General features: G+C 40.7%; 1 protein-coding gene across 3 annotated transcripts in view; it reads left to right on the top strand.

Annotated features, from left to right (window-relative positions):
* Positions 1–9,927: 9,927 nt before the first annotated feature.
* LOC117538014 (microtubule-associated serine/threonine-protein kinase 1-like) overlaps positions 9,928–19,040 on the top strand; it is a 78,423-nt gene continuing 69,310 nt past the window's right edge. For all 3 annotated transcript variants that reach the window (XM_034203500.1, XM_034203498.1, XM_034203499.1), the window contains exon 1: positions 9,928–10,955. In XM_034203500.1, coding sequence (XP_034059391.1) covers positions 10,917–10,955 — 39 coding nt within the window. In that variant the 5' untranslated portion in view covers positions 9,928–10,916. The remainder of the gene's footprint in view (positions 10,956–19,040) is intronic.

The following is a 19,040-nucleotide window of genomic DNA, read 5'->3' as shown; positions in this document are numbered from 1 at the left end:
TGTTGTTAGTATTTTTCGCTCCGTTCTCTTTTTTGAATAGAGGGTGCATAACATTCAACTGCCCCGAAGATCCCGACGCGAAGCCTGAAGGGTAAAAACTAGGGATGCACGATATTGGTTTTTTGAAACCGATACCGATACCGATAACTTCCTGCTTCTCAAGACCGATACCGATAATACAATTTTTTTTACGCCACTAATTATTTTAACGCGATTAACGCATGTGTATTTTTTTTCCTCGGCCGCCCCGTAGTTTCAGAGCGCATCGAGTTTAAAATACCATCTACAAGCTGATGCTGACAGCCCCGCTCCTGCCGCCCGTTTGTGGCAGACCACACTTCCACGCTCACCGGCAGGCACCGACTGGCCATCTGGAGGACCGGGAGGGTGTGTGTATGTGTGGTCCGAGCGAGCGAGAGAGAGACCTTATGTGCATTGTTGTTGTTAGCATCTGGTGCTAGCTAGCTGCGCAAACGGATATACGGAGCTGTTTAAATGAAAACAGAGGAGCGACATTTCGCCACAACTGCGCCGAGCACTTGACTTTAGGCAGGAAGCCAGACAGTGGGACATTGTACGAAAAGTCAGCACACTCAGCACGGATAGTGCGCAACATGATTGCAGCGTCCAGGCAGCTCCGGTTCGAGCATATGCCTTGAGTTGCACACAGCTCCAACGCCCATACCACCGACGACATGTTTGTTTACTGTCCTGGCTTCACGAGTTAGGGAGCGCTGGAGTTGTGAAAAACTCCCCTCTTCCTAAACCACTAATACCACAGTACTGGCAAAACGGGAGGAGCCGAGTGAAAAACAAGCGCCCCTCATCCCAGTCCACCCACACCGCAGTATTTTTTTCTTTTTTTTTACCCAAAAAATATATTGTATATTATCGGGGCTATTAATACTGGTATCGGGTTTATCGGGATGACGTCATAATTCCTAATATCGGACCGATAATTATCGGGCCAATAATTATCGTGTATCCCTAGTAAAAACACACCAAGTTTACTAATCTACCCGCACAATTTGTCTGGTGTCGGAATGTCTCGCTATGTTAGTACATTGTTAAAAAACAAAACACCATTTAATTTTCGGGTTAAAATGTGTTGTAACTGCATTACTGGGCATTGTAACGGGTAATATATTACCCACATTTCATTAGTAATGCGTTACATTACTTCGTTACAGCAACAAGTAATATATTACTGTAACTCCGTTACTTTTGTAACCCAACACTGATAATCAGTGTAACAGATGAACAGATCGCCACCGGGCTTTCATCTAAACACACAGCCACGTAATGATAACAAAACAAAGGTCGGGGGTCATTGGTCTAGCAACACACCAATCAGAGAGCAGCAGTGAGCACAGCTCAGGCTGTGTTTTATATTTGTATTATTTATTTCTGACGTATTTCACACAAAAAAACCTTTAGTGGAAACGTTTTCATTTATATGATTTTTTTTTTTAAAACGGCAAAGTGGCACCCCCCATGACGCCGACCCTGTCTGCACTGCCTGCACTATATGAGAAATGCCATGGGGAAGTTAAAAAAGATGTGGCTTCAGCTGAATACTTTGCAGTTGAGTTATACTTAAAGTTCAGGGTAATCAACTGTTAAAAAGATACTGTTCAAATTATAATTGTTTATGTTTTAAGTTCATTAAATGGATGTTTTCAAAGTCAATGAATAATCGTATTTAATAATCGTGATATCAATGTATCAATATTGACCAAAATAATCGTGATTATGATTTTTGCCATAATCGAGCAGCTCTGTGTTGTGAGAAGGACTTGAAATCCAGAAAGTCGCTGTGCCCAAGCTCAATCACCTTCTATGGCCTGTTCCTCCTTGCCATCCTCACAAGATTATCACATTTTGATGATTTCAACTTGGGTGTTGGGCTTTTTTCACTATATTGTGACCAAACAACTAATCAACAAGTCAAGCATTCGATAAGATTAATCATTAATACAATGATGTGTTGGTTGCCAGTTTAATTTGCACATAGCACATTTTCTACAAAATATATGTATGGTTCAAAGATAAAATAACCAGGAATATTAGCTGTTAAAAAAACCTGACTATACAGATTGATGCACAAAGGAACATCAAATAAGGCCATCACAGCAATGAACTTGCACACCTGTAGGCAAGAAGCAGAACGAGAACAACAAGGATAACAAAATCAAGTAAAATCAACTTTATCCTATCACTAATACAAATTAGCCTAAGGGGGCATCTCCTATAGGCTCTTGTCTTCTACTACATCCTTCTCTCTGCAGCAAGCCAAGCTGGCTTTGATTGAGTCCCTCCTCCTCCTCCTCCTCCTCCTCCTCCTCCTCCTCCTCCTCCTCCTCCTCCTCCTCCTCCTCCTCCTCCTCCTCCTCCTCCTCCTCCTCTTCACCTCTGCCTCACCTCTGCCTCCTTACTGTCAAGTTCAAACGCTGCTGGCCTTCCTTAAGAGCTTGTTGAGTCTGCTGATCTCCCAGGCTTGACACCACCTCCCCAGAACGCCACAGTGGAGCACAGAGCACTGGCTAGGACTGATACAAGATCTACAGGTCACTGCTTCACACACTGAATGCCCTGATCCTCCAGGAAGAACAGCCTACTCTGTCCCTTCTGAAGAGCGCTTCAGTGTTGTGGATCCAAACAAGTTTTGTATTGGTTTAGATCCCAAGGTACTTTTATGATCCCAATCCCATCCCAATCTTTCTTTCTTACAGTGCAGACGCTTTTCTGCTTGCTCCTGCCTCTGCTTACTTTTTATGCTGATTTTCCTATTCTTATTCTCTGAAAACTTCGAGCAGCGGCTCCTGGACATTAACTTATCACTGGGACAGTTCATCTTCGTAAATAGACGGAGGGTTTCAGCCATATTTCAACATTTTTACGACGACCTCAGTCTTACAGTAGCGTGGCCTAGCAACAGCTAAAGCCTGGTAGGCTACTGCATGCTATTTAGCTTAAGCTAGTTGGTAGCAAAATGCCTCCGTTCTCTACAGATGACTTCCACAAACTTATACAGAAGATAGCTGTGTTGGAAATGAAAATGCAACGGTTGGAAGTTAACGTGGAAGTGAATGGACTATGTCATGGGAATGACACCACTTTACCAGTGTTGCAAAATAATGGAGAAGGGTATGCTAACTCACAGCTAGTTAGCAGCTACAAGGATTCCAAGGAACAAGAGGGCTGTGTACCGGGTAATACATCTACAAGTGGTAGTCCTCCCTGGAACTCTCTGGGTGCAAAGCCTAAGAGTAAATCATTTCCATGGGATTTGGGAGGACGGATAACAGGCAGAGCCCAGTACTCTGCAATCTGTGATGCGACCGGCTGGCCTGCATTGTTATCACCCAGGAAGAGCGCCTCTTCAACCCCTATTCATACTAGGAAACAGCAGTGGACAGCTGCTAAAGGGAGAACTACAAAAAATCCTCCTAAACCACCAAGTGTGCCAATCCAGAACAGATATGCTCCGCTGACCGAGAACCGGAGATCTGATGACCTGGATAACCTGTCCTCTTCACACAGCAGGGTAAGGACCAATAGCTACTCCAAAAGTAAAAGGCTAGAGGGAAAGCTAACGACTGGGCCTGAAACTCTGATTGTGGGTGACTCTGCTGTAAGAGATGTAAAAGGTCTGTGTAATAAGAACAACACCAAAGTACTCTGTTTTCCCAAGGATGTGGTCTCTGACTTGGCTGAGACGATCCTGCATATTGGGGCTGAACATCAGACTGTAAAAAACGTGGTACTGCACATTGGAACAAATGATGTTATGAAACAACAGTCAGAAGTGCTGAAAGAAGACTTTAAATGTTTGTTGGAAACTGCCAGCTCTCTAAATGCAGAGGTGTTCATCAGTGGCCCTCTACCGCCAGTCAGAAGAGGAGTGGAGAGATTCAGCAGATTGTTTGCACTGAACACCTGGCTTTCAACTGTCTGTACTGACCATTCTGTTCATTTTATTGACAATTTTAACTTTTTCTGGGACCGCAGACATCTTTTCAAGGCAAATGGAGTTTGCCTGAACAAGTCAGGAGTGAAATTGTTTATCTCTAACATATTCAACTGCCTGCGTTATCAATCTGTTCCCTCTGCCAAGGACAAGCGGCAAGAGGAATCAAAACAGGAGAAAGACACAACACATCGTGCAGAAAACCCTGAAGAATTATCACTGCACCCGCCTGAGGAATGTTCTGATTATGGGAGACACATGGAGGAGTCTCCACTGCCCGTCAACCCCCCCCCTGTCAACGCCTTTGAGGATACTCCGTTCACCCTTTCACCCTCGCCCACCCTCCTGGGGATCGTTGAACACATGAAGGAGATACAGAGGGTTGGCACCGATTCCTTCCTGGAGTTCAAAGACCAAACTAAGGCGATACGCAGGGCTGGCACCATGTCCTTTACCCCCGCTCCTCAACGACGCCCACCAAAATCACGCGGAGACGCGCACCATCTCCCCCGTCTTCATCACCGTGCCTACGTCAACCACCTCCCCCCCCAGGCAGCATGTCCTCTACCCCCGCACCATCTCCCACGTCTCCATCACCGTGCCTGCGTCGGCCGCCTCCCCTCCCTTCGAGAGGGCATCTGCAGTCTCCGAAGCCTGATAAGGATGTGTGTGTACTAAACGCTGCAAACTGATATTTGCTGGGTCCAGGCTCAAGGGCGTATGGCACTCTCAACTCTTTCCAGGACATGTCGGGGCCCTGCCTGCCTATAGCTTTGCCGATATCTGTGTTGATAGGTAATAGATTAAGAGCGGTGAATCATCTTAGATACAGGAAGCGCTCAAACGTTTGTGTGAGTTTATCTAATTTAGCAGTGATTCCATGTCAGCCACAGCTTGTTACAAAAAACATGACTGATAGTGTGTTTAACAAACTTAAACTAGCTTTATTAAATGTCAGGTCTTTGGCAGTAAAAACATTTTTAATCAATGATTTTATCACTGAGCACAATCTCGATTTTATGTTTTTAACAGAAACTTGGATTGAACAAAATAACAGTGCAGCTGTTCTTATCGAATCAACCCCTCCCAACTTTAGTTTTATGAGTCAGGAAAGAATGCATAAGAAAGGGGGTGGAGTTGCTATTCTGCTCAATGATTCCCTTCAATGCAGGAAGACATCGTATGGAAACTTTGATTCTTTTGAATATGTGGCCCTACAGCTGAAATGCTCCTCTCGAGCTCTGTTCCTAAATATCTATAGACCACCCGAAATACTGTGCAAGCTTTTTTGATGACTTTACTGAACTGCTGTCTATAGTGTGTATTGACTTTGACCGTCTAGTCATTGTTGGTGATTTTAACATCCATGTTGACAACCCCCAGGACAGAGGGGCAAAATAACTGTTTTGTGTTCTTGATAGCTATGGACTGACTCAGCATGTGACGGAGCCCACGCACAATAAGGGGCACACTCTGGACTTAATTATCTCAAAGGGTCTGAATATCTCTAAGGTTGTGGTGACTGATGTTGCACTCTCTGACCATTCCTGTGTTTTCTTTGAGAGCTCTATTTCTGTTCACAAAAATGTTCAAAAAGAGGTAACCACAAAGCGATATTTAACTGAAAATACTAGGGAAATGTTTACTCAGAATTTTTCTTCCACACTTGCCCCTGCTAACATCTCAGTAAATGAGCTAGTAGATCATTTTAATTCAAACATTTTAAATGTTATAGATGCCATTGCTCCAACTAAGGTAAAGGAAGTGACTGGCAAGAAAATATCTCCATGGAGAAAGGCCATGAGCGTGAAAACAGAAAAAAGAGAATGTCGAAAAGCTGAACGCAGGTGGCGAAAAACAAATCTCCAGGTTCACTTTGAAATCTATAAAGAGAGACTTGGCCTTTATAATTTGGAATTGAAAAACGCACGACAATCGTTCTTCTCTGACATCATTACCAAAAACAAAAACAACACACGTGCCTTGTTTGCTACCGCCGACAGACTAACTAACCCCCCAGTGTCAGTAGCCTCTGAATTTCTATCCACCATGGCGTGCAATGATTTTGCCTCCTTTTTCACTGACAAAATTCAGAAAATCAGACAAGCAGTCAGTGCCTCTGCATCAGGAACAGCAAATGTGTTGTCTCTGTGTCCACTTAACATAAATTCAAACACCATGACACAATTCCATCAGATTAATGATAAAAACCTAGAGGACATCATTCAACTTCTGAAATCCTCCTCTTGCTGCCTTGATATTATTCCAACAGGATTTTTTAAAGATGTTTTGCCTTGCATGGCCTCAGATCTACTTCATATAGTAAACAAATCTCTTCACTCAGGTATTTTTCCACAGGCCCTGAAAACTGCAGTCATTAAACCGCTCTTAAAAAAGAATAATCTAGATGCTTCAGTAATGAACAATTACAGGCCCATATCAAACCTCCCATTTCTAGGTAAAATCATTGAAAAAGTTATTTTTCAACAGTTGAGTAATTTCTTGCATTTAAATAACTGTTTTGATGTGTTCCAGTCAGGCTTTCGTCCAAACCACAGCACTGAGACTGCTCTTGTAAAGGTCTTTAATGACATCCACTTAAACACAGATAGTGGCAGAACTTCAGTGTTAGTATTATTAGATCTCAGTGCTGCATTTGACACTGTTGACCACAACATATTACTAGACCAACTGGAAAACTGGGTGGGACTTTCGGAAACAGTTCTGAATTGGTTTGAATCCTACTTAAAGGACAGAAACAACTTTGTTTCTATAGGTAAATACACATCTGAGTTGACAAATATGACATGTGGGGTACCTCAAGGCTCCATCTTGGGGCCTCTTCTCTTTAACATGCTACCACTGGCTCAGATAATGAAAAACAACAAAATAAGTTTCCATAGCTATGCAGATGACACACAAATTTACATAACAATTTCACCAGGAGACTATGCTCCAATTCAAACACTGAGTAAGTGCATTGAACAAATCAATGACTGGATGTGTCAGAACTTTCTCCAATTAAACAAAGATAAGACTGAGGTAATGGTTTTTGGAGCCAAGGCAGAACGTATAAAAGTTAGCGCTGAGCTTCAGTCTGCAATGTTCAAAACAACAGATAAAGCCAGAAATCTAGGTGTAGTCATGGACTCTGACCTGAGTTTCAACAGTCACATTAAAACAGTTACTAAATCAGCCTACTATCACCTAAAGAATATATCTAGGATTAAAAGACTAATGTCACAGCAGGATTTGGAAAAACTTGTCCATGCTTTTATCTTCAGTAGACTCGACTACTGCAATGGTGTCTTCACAGGTCTCACTAAAAAATCTATTAGGAAGCTGCAGTTGATTCAGAACGCCGCTGCTCGAGTCCTCACTAACACTAAGAAAGTGGATCACATCACTCCTGTTCTGATGTCTTTACACTGGCTTCCTGTGTGTCAAAGAATAGATTTCAAAAATACTGCTGCTGGTTTATAAAGCACTGAATGGTTTAGGCCCAAAATACATTTCTGACCTCCTGCTAAATTATGAACCATCCAGATCTCTCAGGTCTTCAGGGACTGGTCTGTTTTCTGTCCCCAGAGTCAGAACTAAACATGGTAAAGCAGCGTTCAGTTATTATGCTCCAAATATCTGGAACAAACTCCCAGAAACCTGCAGGTCCACTGCAACTCTGATTACTTTTAAATCCAGGCTGAAGACTTTTCTTTTTGTCACTGCTTTTAATTGAACTATTCATATCTTAGACTGCACTGTAACTTTTATCCATGTACTTTTTCTTTTAATGTTTAATTGAACTATTCATATCTTAGACTGCACTGTAACTTTTATCCATGTATTTTTTCTTTTAATGTTTATTTTATTAGCTTTTCTTTTTAATGACTAATTTTTAAATGCCTTTTTCTTAATGTCTTTCATTTTTTGTAAAGCACTTGCCTTGCCTTGCCTTGCCTTGCCTTGCCTTGCCTTGCCTTGCCTTGCCTTGCCTTGCCTTGCCTTGCCTTGCCTTGCCTTGCCTTGCCTTGCCTTGCCTTGCCTTGCCTTGCCTTGCCTTGCCTTGCCTTGCCTTGCCTTGCCTTGCCTTGCCTTGCCTTGCCTTGCCTTGCCTATTCCTGTTCACTTCCTCTCCTTGGTTGACAACAGGGCAGGGAAGCGGCCTCTTTTGCCTCTCTTAGTCGACTATAAGCTCATTGGTTTTGATGATACTGAGCTTCAGGTAATTTTCATTTAAAAATGTAGCAGTGCCCTCAATCAATCCTTTGTACTGTAAAAATAGTCTTTAAGACTACATTCACACTGCAAGCCTTATTTGAATGTATTGCTCAGATAAGATTTTTTGTTTGTCTGTTTTAAATGTGGTGAATATCAGATTCCAGTGCACTTTTCATGTTCCAGCACTGACCCGCACTCACTAGAATAACAAAACCAAAACTTCACATGCATCACACTGCTTACAGAAGCAAGAGGTCACTGAAGTCGGCTCTTATGGTTTCATCTATAATTCATAACATTCATTTAAGTCTTGAGCTTCTTTAAGCTCCGCTTTAAGGCACTTAACCCTTGCAGCGGCGTTGTTCTGTGGCCCATTTGTATTATTATTTCAAACAATATGCTTACAATAAGACCCACAAGTAAGCCCACATATAAACTATGATGTCTCACATCTAACTTTCTCCTACTGACTTTCCTCCATCACAACTGTCTTCCATGTTTGAATTCACCAAGTGACTCCTGGCATCACACAATTTAAACAAATGTCAGCTGAGAGTGACAAGAAAGTTGTACAAAGACTGATATGACTGTTCAGACTAAGGAAGCATTGCAGCATAATCTTATCTGGATGAGCGACACATACTATGGTGGCCCAAAAGATAACCAATTGATTTCAAAAGACATTATGGACATAAGCCAGATTAAGGACACTTTGGCCACAGTTTGAACATAGCCTTGATAAATTAAGCATTTAATTATTCACTGGTATCATACATACTGTATATAGTGCTAAGTCACCTGCTACCAAAAATGCACTTAATATTGTGCTTAGTGTTTACAGGAATGTATGAGCAGAAATAGAATACAACAATTGTGTCTTTGTTTTGATAATTGTATAATCACCTGAAACTAAGGATTGTTGTGTCTGAGCACTAAATATCTACATAGGGTCCTCTTCCCCAGAGTCCACCATGTTGCACCGCCATGTACTACGGTAGCTCAGAACAGAAAAAAACAACACTTAATCTAAATAGGGCCCCAAAGTGTTTTTATGTTATCTGAAGGCCACCATAGATTCCTAAGCACTTGTACAACTACAACTGCAAACCCTGGAGATGTTACTGCGCTCTAGTGAAGTGTTTGGTGAAGGGGGGTGTATTTAGTTGGGTGCAATGTGCAACAGCTATGATACTGTTAGCTAGTTGTATTTGCTGTAAAGTGTCTCTACTGTAGACTATTTTTAGTACAGCACTTTGGCTCGACCAAAAATCGTTTATAAATGTGCTATATAAATAAAACTTGATTTGATTTGATTTGATACTGTCAAATTCACTACAACACACATTTACATTAAAGTCCTTCAACGTCTTCAGTACAAATACAATGTTATTTTGCCCAACTGAGGGAGTAAATGGCAACTTGATCGGTCACGGCCACTGTGCTATTTCTAGTTTTTGCTTGAAAACCGACTACAGCAATTCATTTATTAGAGGGTGCCTATTAATCACTTAGCTCATCATTATACTGTTGCTTGAATTGTATCATTTTCAAGACTTCCTTTTAATGTTAATTATTGTATTATATTACTGATGCACCTGAGCTGTGCAAAAATGAATGTCCTCCTTTAAAAATGTTACCTCGAAAAACTTGTTTATCAAAACCCTCTTCACTAGCTGATGCAAGCCTCTGGTGACTGAAGGGTTAAGCGTAATTTGGTAGTAGGAAGTGGGTGGTAAGAGCTGAGGATGGAGCGAAGCCTGTGCAGCGACCACAGATCGTTACGCGAGAAAATCAATCTTACATCAGAGAAGAACATAGTGAACAACATATCGTGTACCTGTGAGAAGACAGAAAAACGGACAAATCTTTGTATCGAAGGAGGAAAACGCGAGGTGATCAACCTGCTTTCAGCTCCGACGTGCATCACCAGAGGGACGTAAAGAGTCGCTACAGATTGTCATTGATCTCGCCTTTTTTTAAAGCTTTGACAGCGCCTGGATGTGTCATAAAATCGAGATTTGTAGTTGGGCAATAATGTGCAATATGCATGCTATGAACTCCGTGTACATGCATGCACTGGAGCTTTCTCAGCCCAGAAATGGTGTTTGTGCTTTAGCTGCCGTGGACTCCTGTAGTATGTACGGATTTCTGCAGCCCGTAGCTTCAAGGAGAGGATCGTTGTGAGAGGAGCATTTTACAGGATGACAATAGTTGCATTTTGCTGTAACTGGTGCAATTTTTACATTATTATTTAAAACTGTGACTCATACTAGATGTCTCGGGGATGACAGATGTGTGCAAACTTATTTGTTTCATCTTATTTGAGCTTTGATAAGCTTCAGTCTGACAGTCTGGGCTTCTTCTCTGTCTCTCAGCTGGACTTCTCATTCAGCAGATCCCACCACAGAGCAGCCCATGTCAGTCTCCATCACTCTCTAACTGCCAGGGTTGAGCACTTTTATGTATTTTGATTGTAAAGTATTTTTTTTGCGAGACAAGATACGCTTTTTCGCAAGCTTTCAATGACCACCCTCACCAAAACAGCAACAATTGATCACTGTTTTTCGCTGGTGATGTTAAAAACGGACGACACAACGCCAAGCATTTCGGTTTAGTAGTAAATTGACTCGCTGAAAGCCACGCGAGAGTGGTGCGTCTTCTCGCCCTCGTCACCTGGAAACCACAGGAGCCCACGAGACACTACGACAGGTGACTCCGGACACGCGCCATGGATGATTCTGGGATCATCCGAAGACGGAGGCTGCAGGTGAGAACTTCTTAACCTTATTTGTCACCATATTGTTTTGTTTGAATGTTGTACATAAGCAACATGTATTAATTCCGAATAAGTGCAAGTGTTGACTATTTTGACACTTAGCTATTATTATATTTGTTGAATATCTTGCAAAATCATGATATTTCATTACTTTAAAACCGTCCAGCTCATTGATGTGTAAGATTGTCCACATGTGCACAAGTTACTGTTTGGAAAAATCTTAACACATCTTTGACAGTGAACAAACACAATTTGTAAAGGCAAAACAAATAAGTGCAGTGATTGAAATAGAGCTAAATAACAGATTTGGACTCAGAATAATATGTATTTTACCCTATAGTATATGCAAATATGCTCAGCTACACTACAAGTAAGAGACTGGCAGGTTTAAAGCCACTCCAGAGGAGGACATAATACAGTCTCTAGCAAGGTGTAATTGAGAATGAGGTTAACTTTGTGTTTTATTGCTCTTTCTATGAGGACATAGGATATGTGATTTACTAAAACGACCCCTTTTTATGTGGATTTATTTTGGCTCTCGGACTATAAACGACTTGTGTTGTCCTTCAGAAAGGGACTGTTTTTGTAGAAGATATTATCTGCAGTGCTTGGGAGAGAAGGTATAAGGTTTTGTCCAACGCCAAGTGGTAAAATATGTCGTAATCTTGGAATGGAATGACATTTTTGAGCACTTTACTGAGCTGTATTTTTGGTTGTTAACCCGGTTTGGCACTTTAGTCGAATTAAATACAAATATAGAAAATCATCATCCAATCATCATCATCATCATCCACTATAAAAACAGTGATGAGTCTGAGCTGCTGAAAGAGACTGAGTAGTAGATTATGTTGTTATTTTTGCATGATGAAGCTAGTCACTTAGCACATATCTTGTACATAATGACAGACACGGGAAGACGCTGGTTAAAGCTTCCCCAAGGCTTTCCTCTGTGCGGTTGGCGCTTGCATGAAATTAATCAAGTGAGGCAGGCAAAGCTTACTATGCAGGGCCATTGTCTGTCTGCCAGTGCTTTCCTGCTTCCTGGTGAATTCATTTAGAGTAAAAGTACTCAGCTGCACATTGTGCCAAGATATTCTGCTCTTGAAGATTGCTCTTCATTTATAAAATATAGAACAGCAACGTCAGAAGATTTCCTGCACAAATGTTGTTGTTCAGCTGGGAAAACATAGCAGTAACACCGCCGGTATCAGAGTTAACTCCGCAAGTGCCATACCATCCTGTTGTAAGGCCTAGTGAATTAAGCAGACACTAACATTGATGTCTGTGTTTGATTAAGTAAGTAAATGACGATTTAATTCTTAGTAAAAATCTGTTACCTCTACCACTCTGCTGGTTGTTGAAGATTTCCGGTGAACTGTATCTTGGTGACATTTAGACTGAGGCTTTTGATAATGGTTTCTGGTAAAGTGCAGAGAGAGAAACGGAAGAAAGATCAAAGATTGTAAAATGCCCTTACATACTTCCTAAAAACCCAACTGACCTATTCCAAATTATGTATTGTATGACCATCTGTCTTAAAACCAGCAGTACAGTATTCAGTTACATTCAAGGACAATTAAGAAATATTTAGTATGAAAATGTAAAAACTTAACTTTTAAAGAAGTAAAACCATTGAATTTTACAAATGTTAATATACAGATAACTTTACCAACCATACCTTACCAAATTGTTGCCAGATAAAGATGTAAATCGTTAATGTGTCATTTTTGATTGTTAAAATGCCTGTATCAAGGAATAGTTTTAGTTTGAATATTAAATAAGCTTCTTTTGAGAAGTTGTGTAGAGGAGTTGATTTCTTCAATACACAAGATTTCTACTATCAGGCAGAACTCTCACTCACTCAGATGATTCATGTATCGTTTGCTTAGTTTACATAAAAAGAAGAAATAAAAGAAAAATCCAGTTAGGAAACATTCTTTTTGGCAGAGTTTGGTGTATGGATGAGAAGACATTGAGTCACTTTGCTCCTTTTGATTTACATATTTCTCACAAGTTAGTTGTAGTTGAAATTTAAACATGAACCCTGTCAGTGGAAATGAATACAAACACACACACCATAGATGGACTTTGTTTCCGACTTAATCAGGAACAAACTGATAGACATACAACAAACATTCACTTACAAGATTACCGGTGAGTCAAACTTTTGATTTTAGTCAGAGTGCATAATAAGGTCTGTGCTCATGCAGTGGCTACACTAAGCATATTGTGAGTGTGTGGGTGTGTTTGTACATAACTTTCATGCCTACACGTACATATCAAATTGACTCCCCCTACTCTCCATTTCCTTTGAAGTGGTCGATATCCATATCTCAGACAGAGGAGGTCTAAATGCCGCGGATGTGGCGCAGTTGTCAGGCCCATTAGCAGAACTAATGGTGGCCTAACAGCACTGTGAGCCCTCAGGGAGGAAGACCGACCACCAGCAGCAGGACGGGCTGAAAGGGCCAGGGGGGGGGGGAGGGTTGTGGGAGAGGGGGGGCAGCATAGACCTCAGGCAGGCAGCAGCTGTGGGCTACAGTAGACCCCATTAAGAGGCTATTACAATATCTGGATCCCTTTTCTGTCTGGATCTACTTTCACACTAGAGAGAGAGGAAGAGGAAGGTGTGTGTGTGTGTGTGTGTGTGTGTGTGTGTGTGTGTGTGTGTGTGTGTGTGTGTGTGTGTGTGTGTGTGTGTGTGTGTGTGTGGCATGTTTGTGTCTCGTAGAGATTACATCACTTTTCATTAATGATTGTGGACACTGAAAAAAATGGGGCTAAAACTAAGGTAGGGCTTAGTGTCAATCAATATTGAAACCCAATTTGTATCATTGATGAAAATACAATCAGGCCTCTCATTCATTGATTTAACAAACACAACCAAATTTAAATCATATGCATTTATTGTTAACTTAATACAAACTGTAAAGAAACTTTGAATGGTTAAAAAACGTTGTAAAATATACAGAAATAGGATCTATTTGACTACTAAGGTTCATAGCATTTCTTATAAATCTTATGGAGAATCAGTTGCCAACTTCCCGGTACATGACAGTAAAAACACTGTATTGTACATTTTTACTTAAATGTAGTCGTTAAATAATTGTAATGATGTATACCAAGAGGAAAGTTTACAATAGAAAATATAACTCTGGTGGACAAACAACGTCAAGGAGACACGGTGTCTACATTTCCTTTAACACATCTGCTTTTTTATCTTCGATGACTTTGCCGCAACAGAACACAGTGTCTCCTGAGTTCCTCATATCATAATTGCAGCAGGCTCTCTAGACGGCTTCGTCACCTGGACGTAAATGTGTTTGTTTTTGGAGCGCTTGCTGAAACATTCTTCTTCTTGGAAGGACTCACTCTCTTTAATGGCTACTTGCAGTCACTTAGTGTCCTGATTGATTCATCCTGATGTCTTCCTTAATTCTTCTTCGTCTCTCTCCATTTGTCTCTCTCACTTCCACAATACTCTACACTTCTATTTTATTTATTTAGCACTCAGTTTATCCTTCACCTTCAACATCTCCTATTATCAATCCATATATTTCTCTATGTCTCACTTCTTCCTCACCTTCATTTTCACTTTCACCCTCTCTTTCTGGCAGCTCCACATGGCATGTGAGGGCGTGACATGAGGCTGAATATAAATTACATTACAATAAAGTACATGACTTAACAGATGTTTTTGTCCCGAGAGACTTGCCGTTTCCCAGCCTGCTGTCACCAGATGCTGAATCTCAATCTCAATCTTTATTTATTTATATAGCATATTTAAAACAACCTTCAGTTGACCAAAGTGCTGTACATGCAACAATATTAAATAACACAATGGGAGTACAATAATAAAATAATAATTAAAAACATGATAAAAAGCACAATAACTAGAAACATATTAAAAAAAAAACACATACAAATGTAAAAATGTAATGTTCAACTAGTATTGAATGAATAACACCCACATTTCCTATATCATTCGCATGCTTTTTCAATGCATGTTTTGCATTTAATTTCTCGTTGTGGTAACATAAGACGCTCAGATAAATTGTTTTGGTGGAAAAAGCGGGAAAGTCCACTGATAGAGGAGTTTGGGGTGGATGGATACAGTGTAGGTAAAAAAAAAAAGGACTTTCACCCAGAAGTTGTTGATTTATTTATGTTGACAACTTAACTTCCGCATGTAACTTCACAATTTTCATTTCCTCAGTTTAACTCAAACTATCAATCAATCAATGTTTATTTATATAGTCCAATATCCCAAATGTTACATTTGTCTTAGTGGACTTCACAGTTTGTACAGAATATCAGTATGACAATACGACACCCTCTGTCCTTAGACCCTCACATCGTACAAGGAAAAACTTCTAGAGAAAACCCACAGTTTAAAGGGAAAAATGGGAGAAACCTCAGGGAGAGCAACAGAGGAGGGATCCCTTTCCCAGGACGGACAGACGTGCAATAGATGCCGTGTGTAAATCGAAGAGATAATACATTTTACAGCGTAGGTAGACCAAATGTTTGGAAATGCATGTGTCTATAATAAGAAGATGAATCCACGAGGATGTCAACAAGCCTGTGGGAGGCATCAGGGAAGTAGTATGATGAGTCAGGCAGGACCACAGTGATAGGTTCAGCCACGACTCGAAGTCCAGGACTCAAATCCAGAACTCAGGATAGAGGATCCAGGACACAGGATCCAGGACACATGATTCAGGATCCAGGACACAGGACCGCAGCAACAGGATCAGCCACGACTCAGGATCCCGGCGTAGATAGACACCAAAAAGAAATGTGGGGGAAGCTGGGTTATTCACAGTACACAGGTACTGTACAGACAGAGAGAAGGAAGAAGTAAGGTGTCCCCCGACAAACTAAGCCTAACAGCAGCAAAACTAGGGGCTGAATCTAATCAGCCCTAACTATAAGCTTTATCAAAAAGGAAGGTCTTAAGCGCACTCTTAAAAACGGATAGGGTGTCTGCCGCCCGGTCAAAAAACTATGATCCTTTCCTAAACCTAACCCATTACGTTGTTTAAATTCATAACCTTGACCACTTGTGGTTATATTCGCTCATTTTTGCTTTATTTGACACCTAGTTAGAGGGAAATCTTTGGCGAAAGCGGTGATTGGACGTGATGATAGTCATAAGGTCATATATTACTGTTTTCATTACTGCCAAATCATTTTAAAAAAAAAACCATCACATAGTACTGGTCTTCCTGCCAAACGCCATTATTTTCTCACATGAAACCTAAGAAACAGAAACTAAAATGATTAGTGGCACCAATATATAAGCCTATAACTGCAGGTGAGTGTGTGTCATTGAGATGAATCGTTTTCATCAAGTGAAGATGATCCTGACATCTCGAGCATTAAGGTGTGTGTGGATCGACTTACACTCACACACATACAAACACAAGTCATACGACATGTCTCACCTCTCTGCTGTAGGATTATGCAGTGCAACACACACACATACAAACACACACACGCACACACACACACACACACACTGCACACACACTATCATCATCTTTCCAATATTTTGTTCTGGGCAGTGTGCCCATTTCCAATATGCTAAGCACAAGGGATAAGAGTGTGATCACTGCAGACGATCCGGCTCTATATGCCAAGTCCTGTCACTCACTGCCATGCCCACCGCTTTGTTCTGCCCCACCACGTCCTTCTGATGTCAGTATTATTCAACGAGGCTAGGTTTTGAACTGAGACAGCAAAGTGTAGATCAAAGTAACAGATCTGGGACAGAATATATTTGGGAATAGCTTCAAATATTTGGACTACTCTAACTAGGCCTGAATTATCGTGCCAGACATCTTTAAAGCCAAAAGCTTGAGCCCAACTTATTTGCCAAAACACACACAAATGGACAAAAGTAAGGAAAGAAAAAGCACTTATTTAAGGACTAAACTAGATCTGGTGTAGCAAGAAAGTGAAATAGGTTAAATGTCCTTCAATGAGACATTATTTGTAGACCTCAGTGTAATGACCATTGATCTCAAAGCTTTTAAGTACAACCATTAGACTGAATAATACACAGCGTGACATTTGCCTCACAATCTGCTGTCAATTTTGGCAGTAGAAACAGAACAGAAGCCCAGAGCAGCAGCATATTAACATTCTTATTTTCTTCGGTTTCCAGTTGGCCTTCGCTTTATCCTTGGGTAAATATAACGCACAAAAAAACAGAACAAAATCATGTGACACCTTCTCTTCACTTTTGAACGTCCCTTTCAGAATGAACTGTATAGCGGCTGAAAGAGAATGATTTGCAGTCACTTGAAGAACAACTTTTTGCCATCAGCACATCTTCTTGTCCGATTTGAACGTATTGATCCTTCAGTAAAACTGCAGAAATATTACACTTCCAGTATTAATGACGTGTGCATGCTTTTGTGTGTGTGGGGGATATCACACCTTTCTGCTGTTTCCACCTATTTCCCCACGGGCGGATATTGATGCAGTGTGTAGTTAGTGTGAGGTTTGCTGTGTGTGGGGACACGTCATGACATTCAAGTGTAATCGTTATGGCAGGAAATGTGTTTTAATGATGAACAATCACACATAATGATCATCCAGGCCTGTGATTACTGTTATATTACTACCCTTTGCTTTTCTTGTATCATGTAATTACATTATTGATACTTCATATGCTTCACTTATCCGTCTTTTTCATGTCAGGATAATTTTTCTAAAATGGCCCACTATGACAATTGCTTCCTTTGATAACATAGAAGCGTATGAATATAAATAGTTGGATTCATTGAATGTAAATGTAGACACAACCCTTTAGTTTGGGGTTATAGGTTATAGCAACACTGATGTAGGGCTGACATTTTCATCAACGCTTTAAAATTGAATATAATATTTAAACATGGACTTGAACAATATCCAAATTGCAGGAGGCACAATATTTGTTATTTGCAAAAGATGATTCAAAATAGCCTTCTGAATGAACTAGTGTGGGGCTGTGTAGCTGTATCTGCCCACAAATTATTGTATACACAAATTAATACAATGCCTGAAGAATTAAATATTCATTTGTTTTGTGAGGGAAGTGCTCACAGATTTGTTGCCCGATTGTGCTCTTTATTGTTTCATGGAAGTCTTAATATCCGGACTTGAATTCTCATGAGAGATGTGAATCAGACTTGTGTCAAGTAACACTAATCCGCACCATGATTTGGATTATTCTTTGCTCCATGCTAAATCCTTACACAACGTTTTCAGGAACATTAGGGCCAGTAGTTTTTTCTTAATCCTGCTGACAAACATCTTAAAAAACGACTTCCTTGGTGAAGGTAATGTACAGCTGTGTCACCATTAAAAAGTTGACGGTCAGTCCTATTAAACAATATTGTACCTTTTTAGAGATTTGACTGCCTTTCCTTGTACTTTTGTTGCGATCCAAACTGATAAACCAATGTTATACTGTCTATCCTTGGTGTTGTAATATGCAAGGTTCATTTTCTTTGCCTGTAGCTGAAGCAAAGTGGATATCACTCAGAGTTTTGATAGGTTGTCATGGTCACTCATGAGAAACGAAGAAGAATACTGGTCATAGAAATGCTCGAGTAACCAGTAACATGGCAACAACACGTAGCCGTCTGTCGGACAGTGAGAACGAGAGGGAGCAGGTGTTGGGTTTTATCCATTAGCCACCCCTATCACCCCACACTCACACGCACACACACACACACACACACACACACACACACACACACACACACACACACACACACACACACACACACACACACACACACACACACACACACACACACACACACACACACACACACACACACACACACACACACACTCCTGCGGGGCTCTCTGAGTAACCCTGGCCGAGTTCACTTCCTCTCGATGATGTAACTTGTCCCAGAAAGAGCTCCCTATGGGTGATGTCACTCATCCCATAAAAAAAGTGATCACTCTCTTAATTTAAATAACTAGTTGGATATATTGGGAAATACGTTAAGAAGTTTGGATTAGAAGATCAATTTCACCTCATGTTTGTATGTTAAATATGAAGCGACAGACAGC

The sequence above is a fragment of the Gymnodraco acuticeps genome, unplaced genomic scaffold (assembly GCF_902827175.1).
Source record: "Gymnodraco acuticeps unplaced genomic scaffold, fGymAcu1.1, whole genome shotgun sequence".
Classification (NCBI taxonomy): Eukaryota; Metazoa; Chordata; class Actinopteri; order Perciformes; family Bathydraconidae; genus Gymnodraco; species Gymnodraco acuticeps.
Note: the sequence above shows the minus strand (reverse complement) of the source record. Positions and strands in the feature narration are given on the sequence as shown.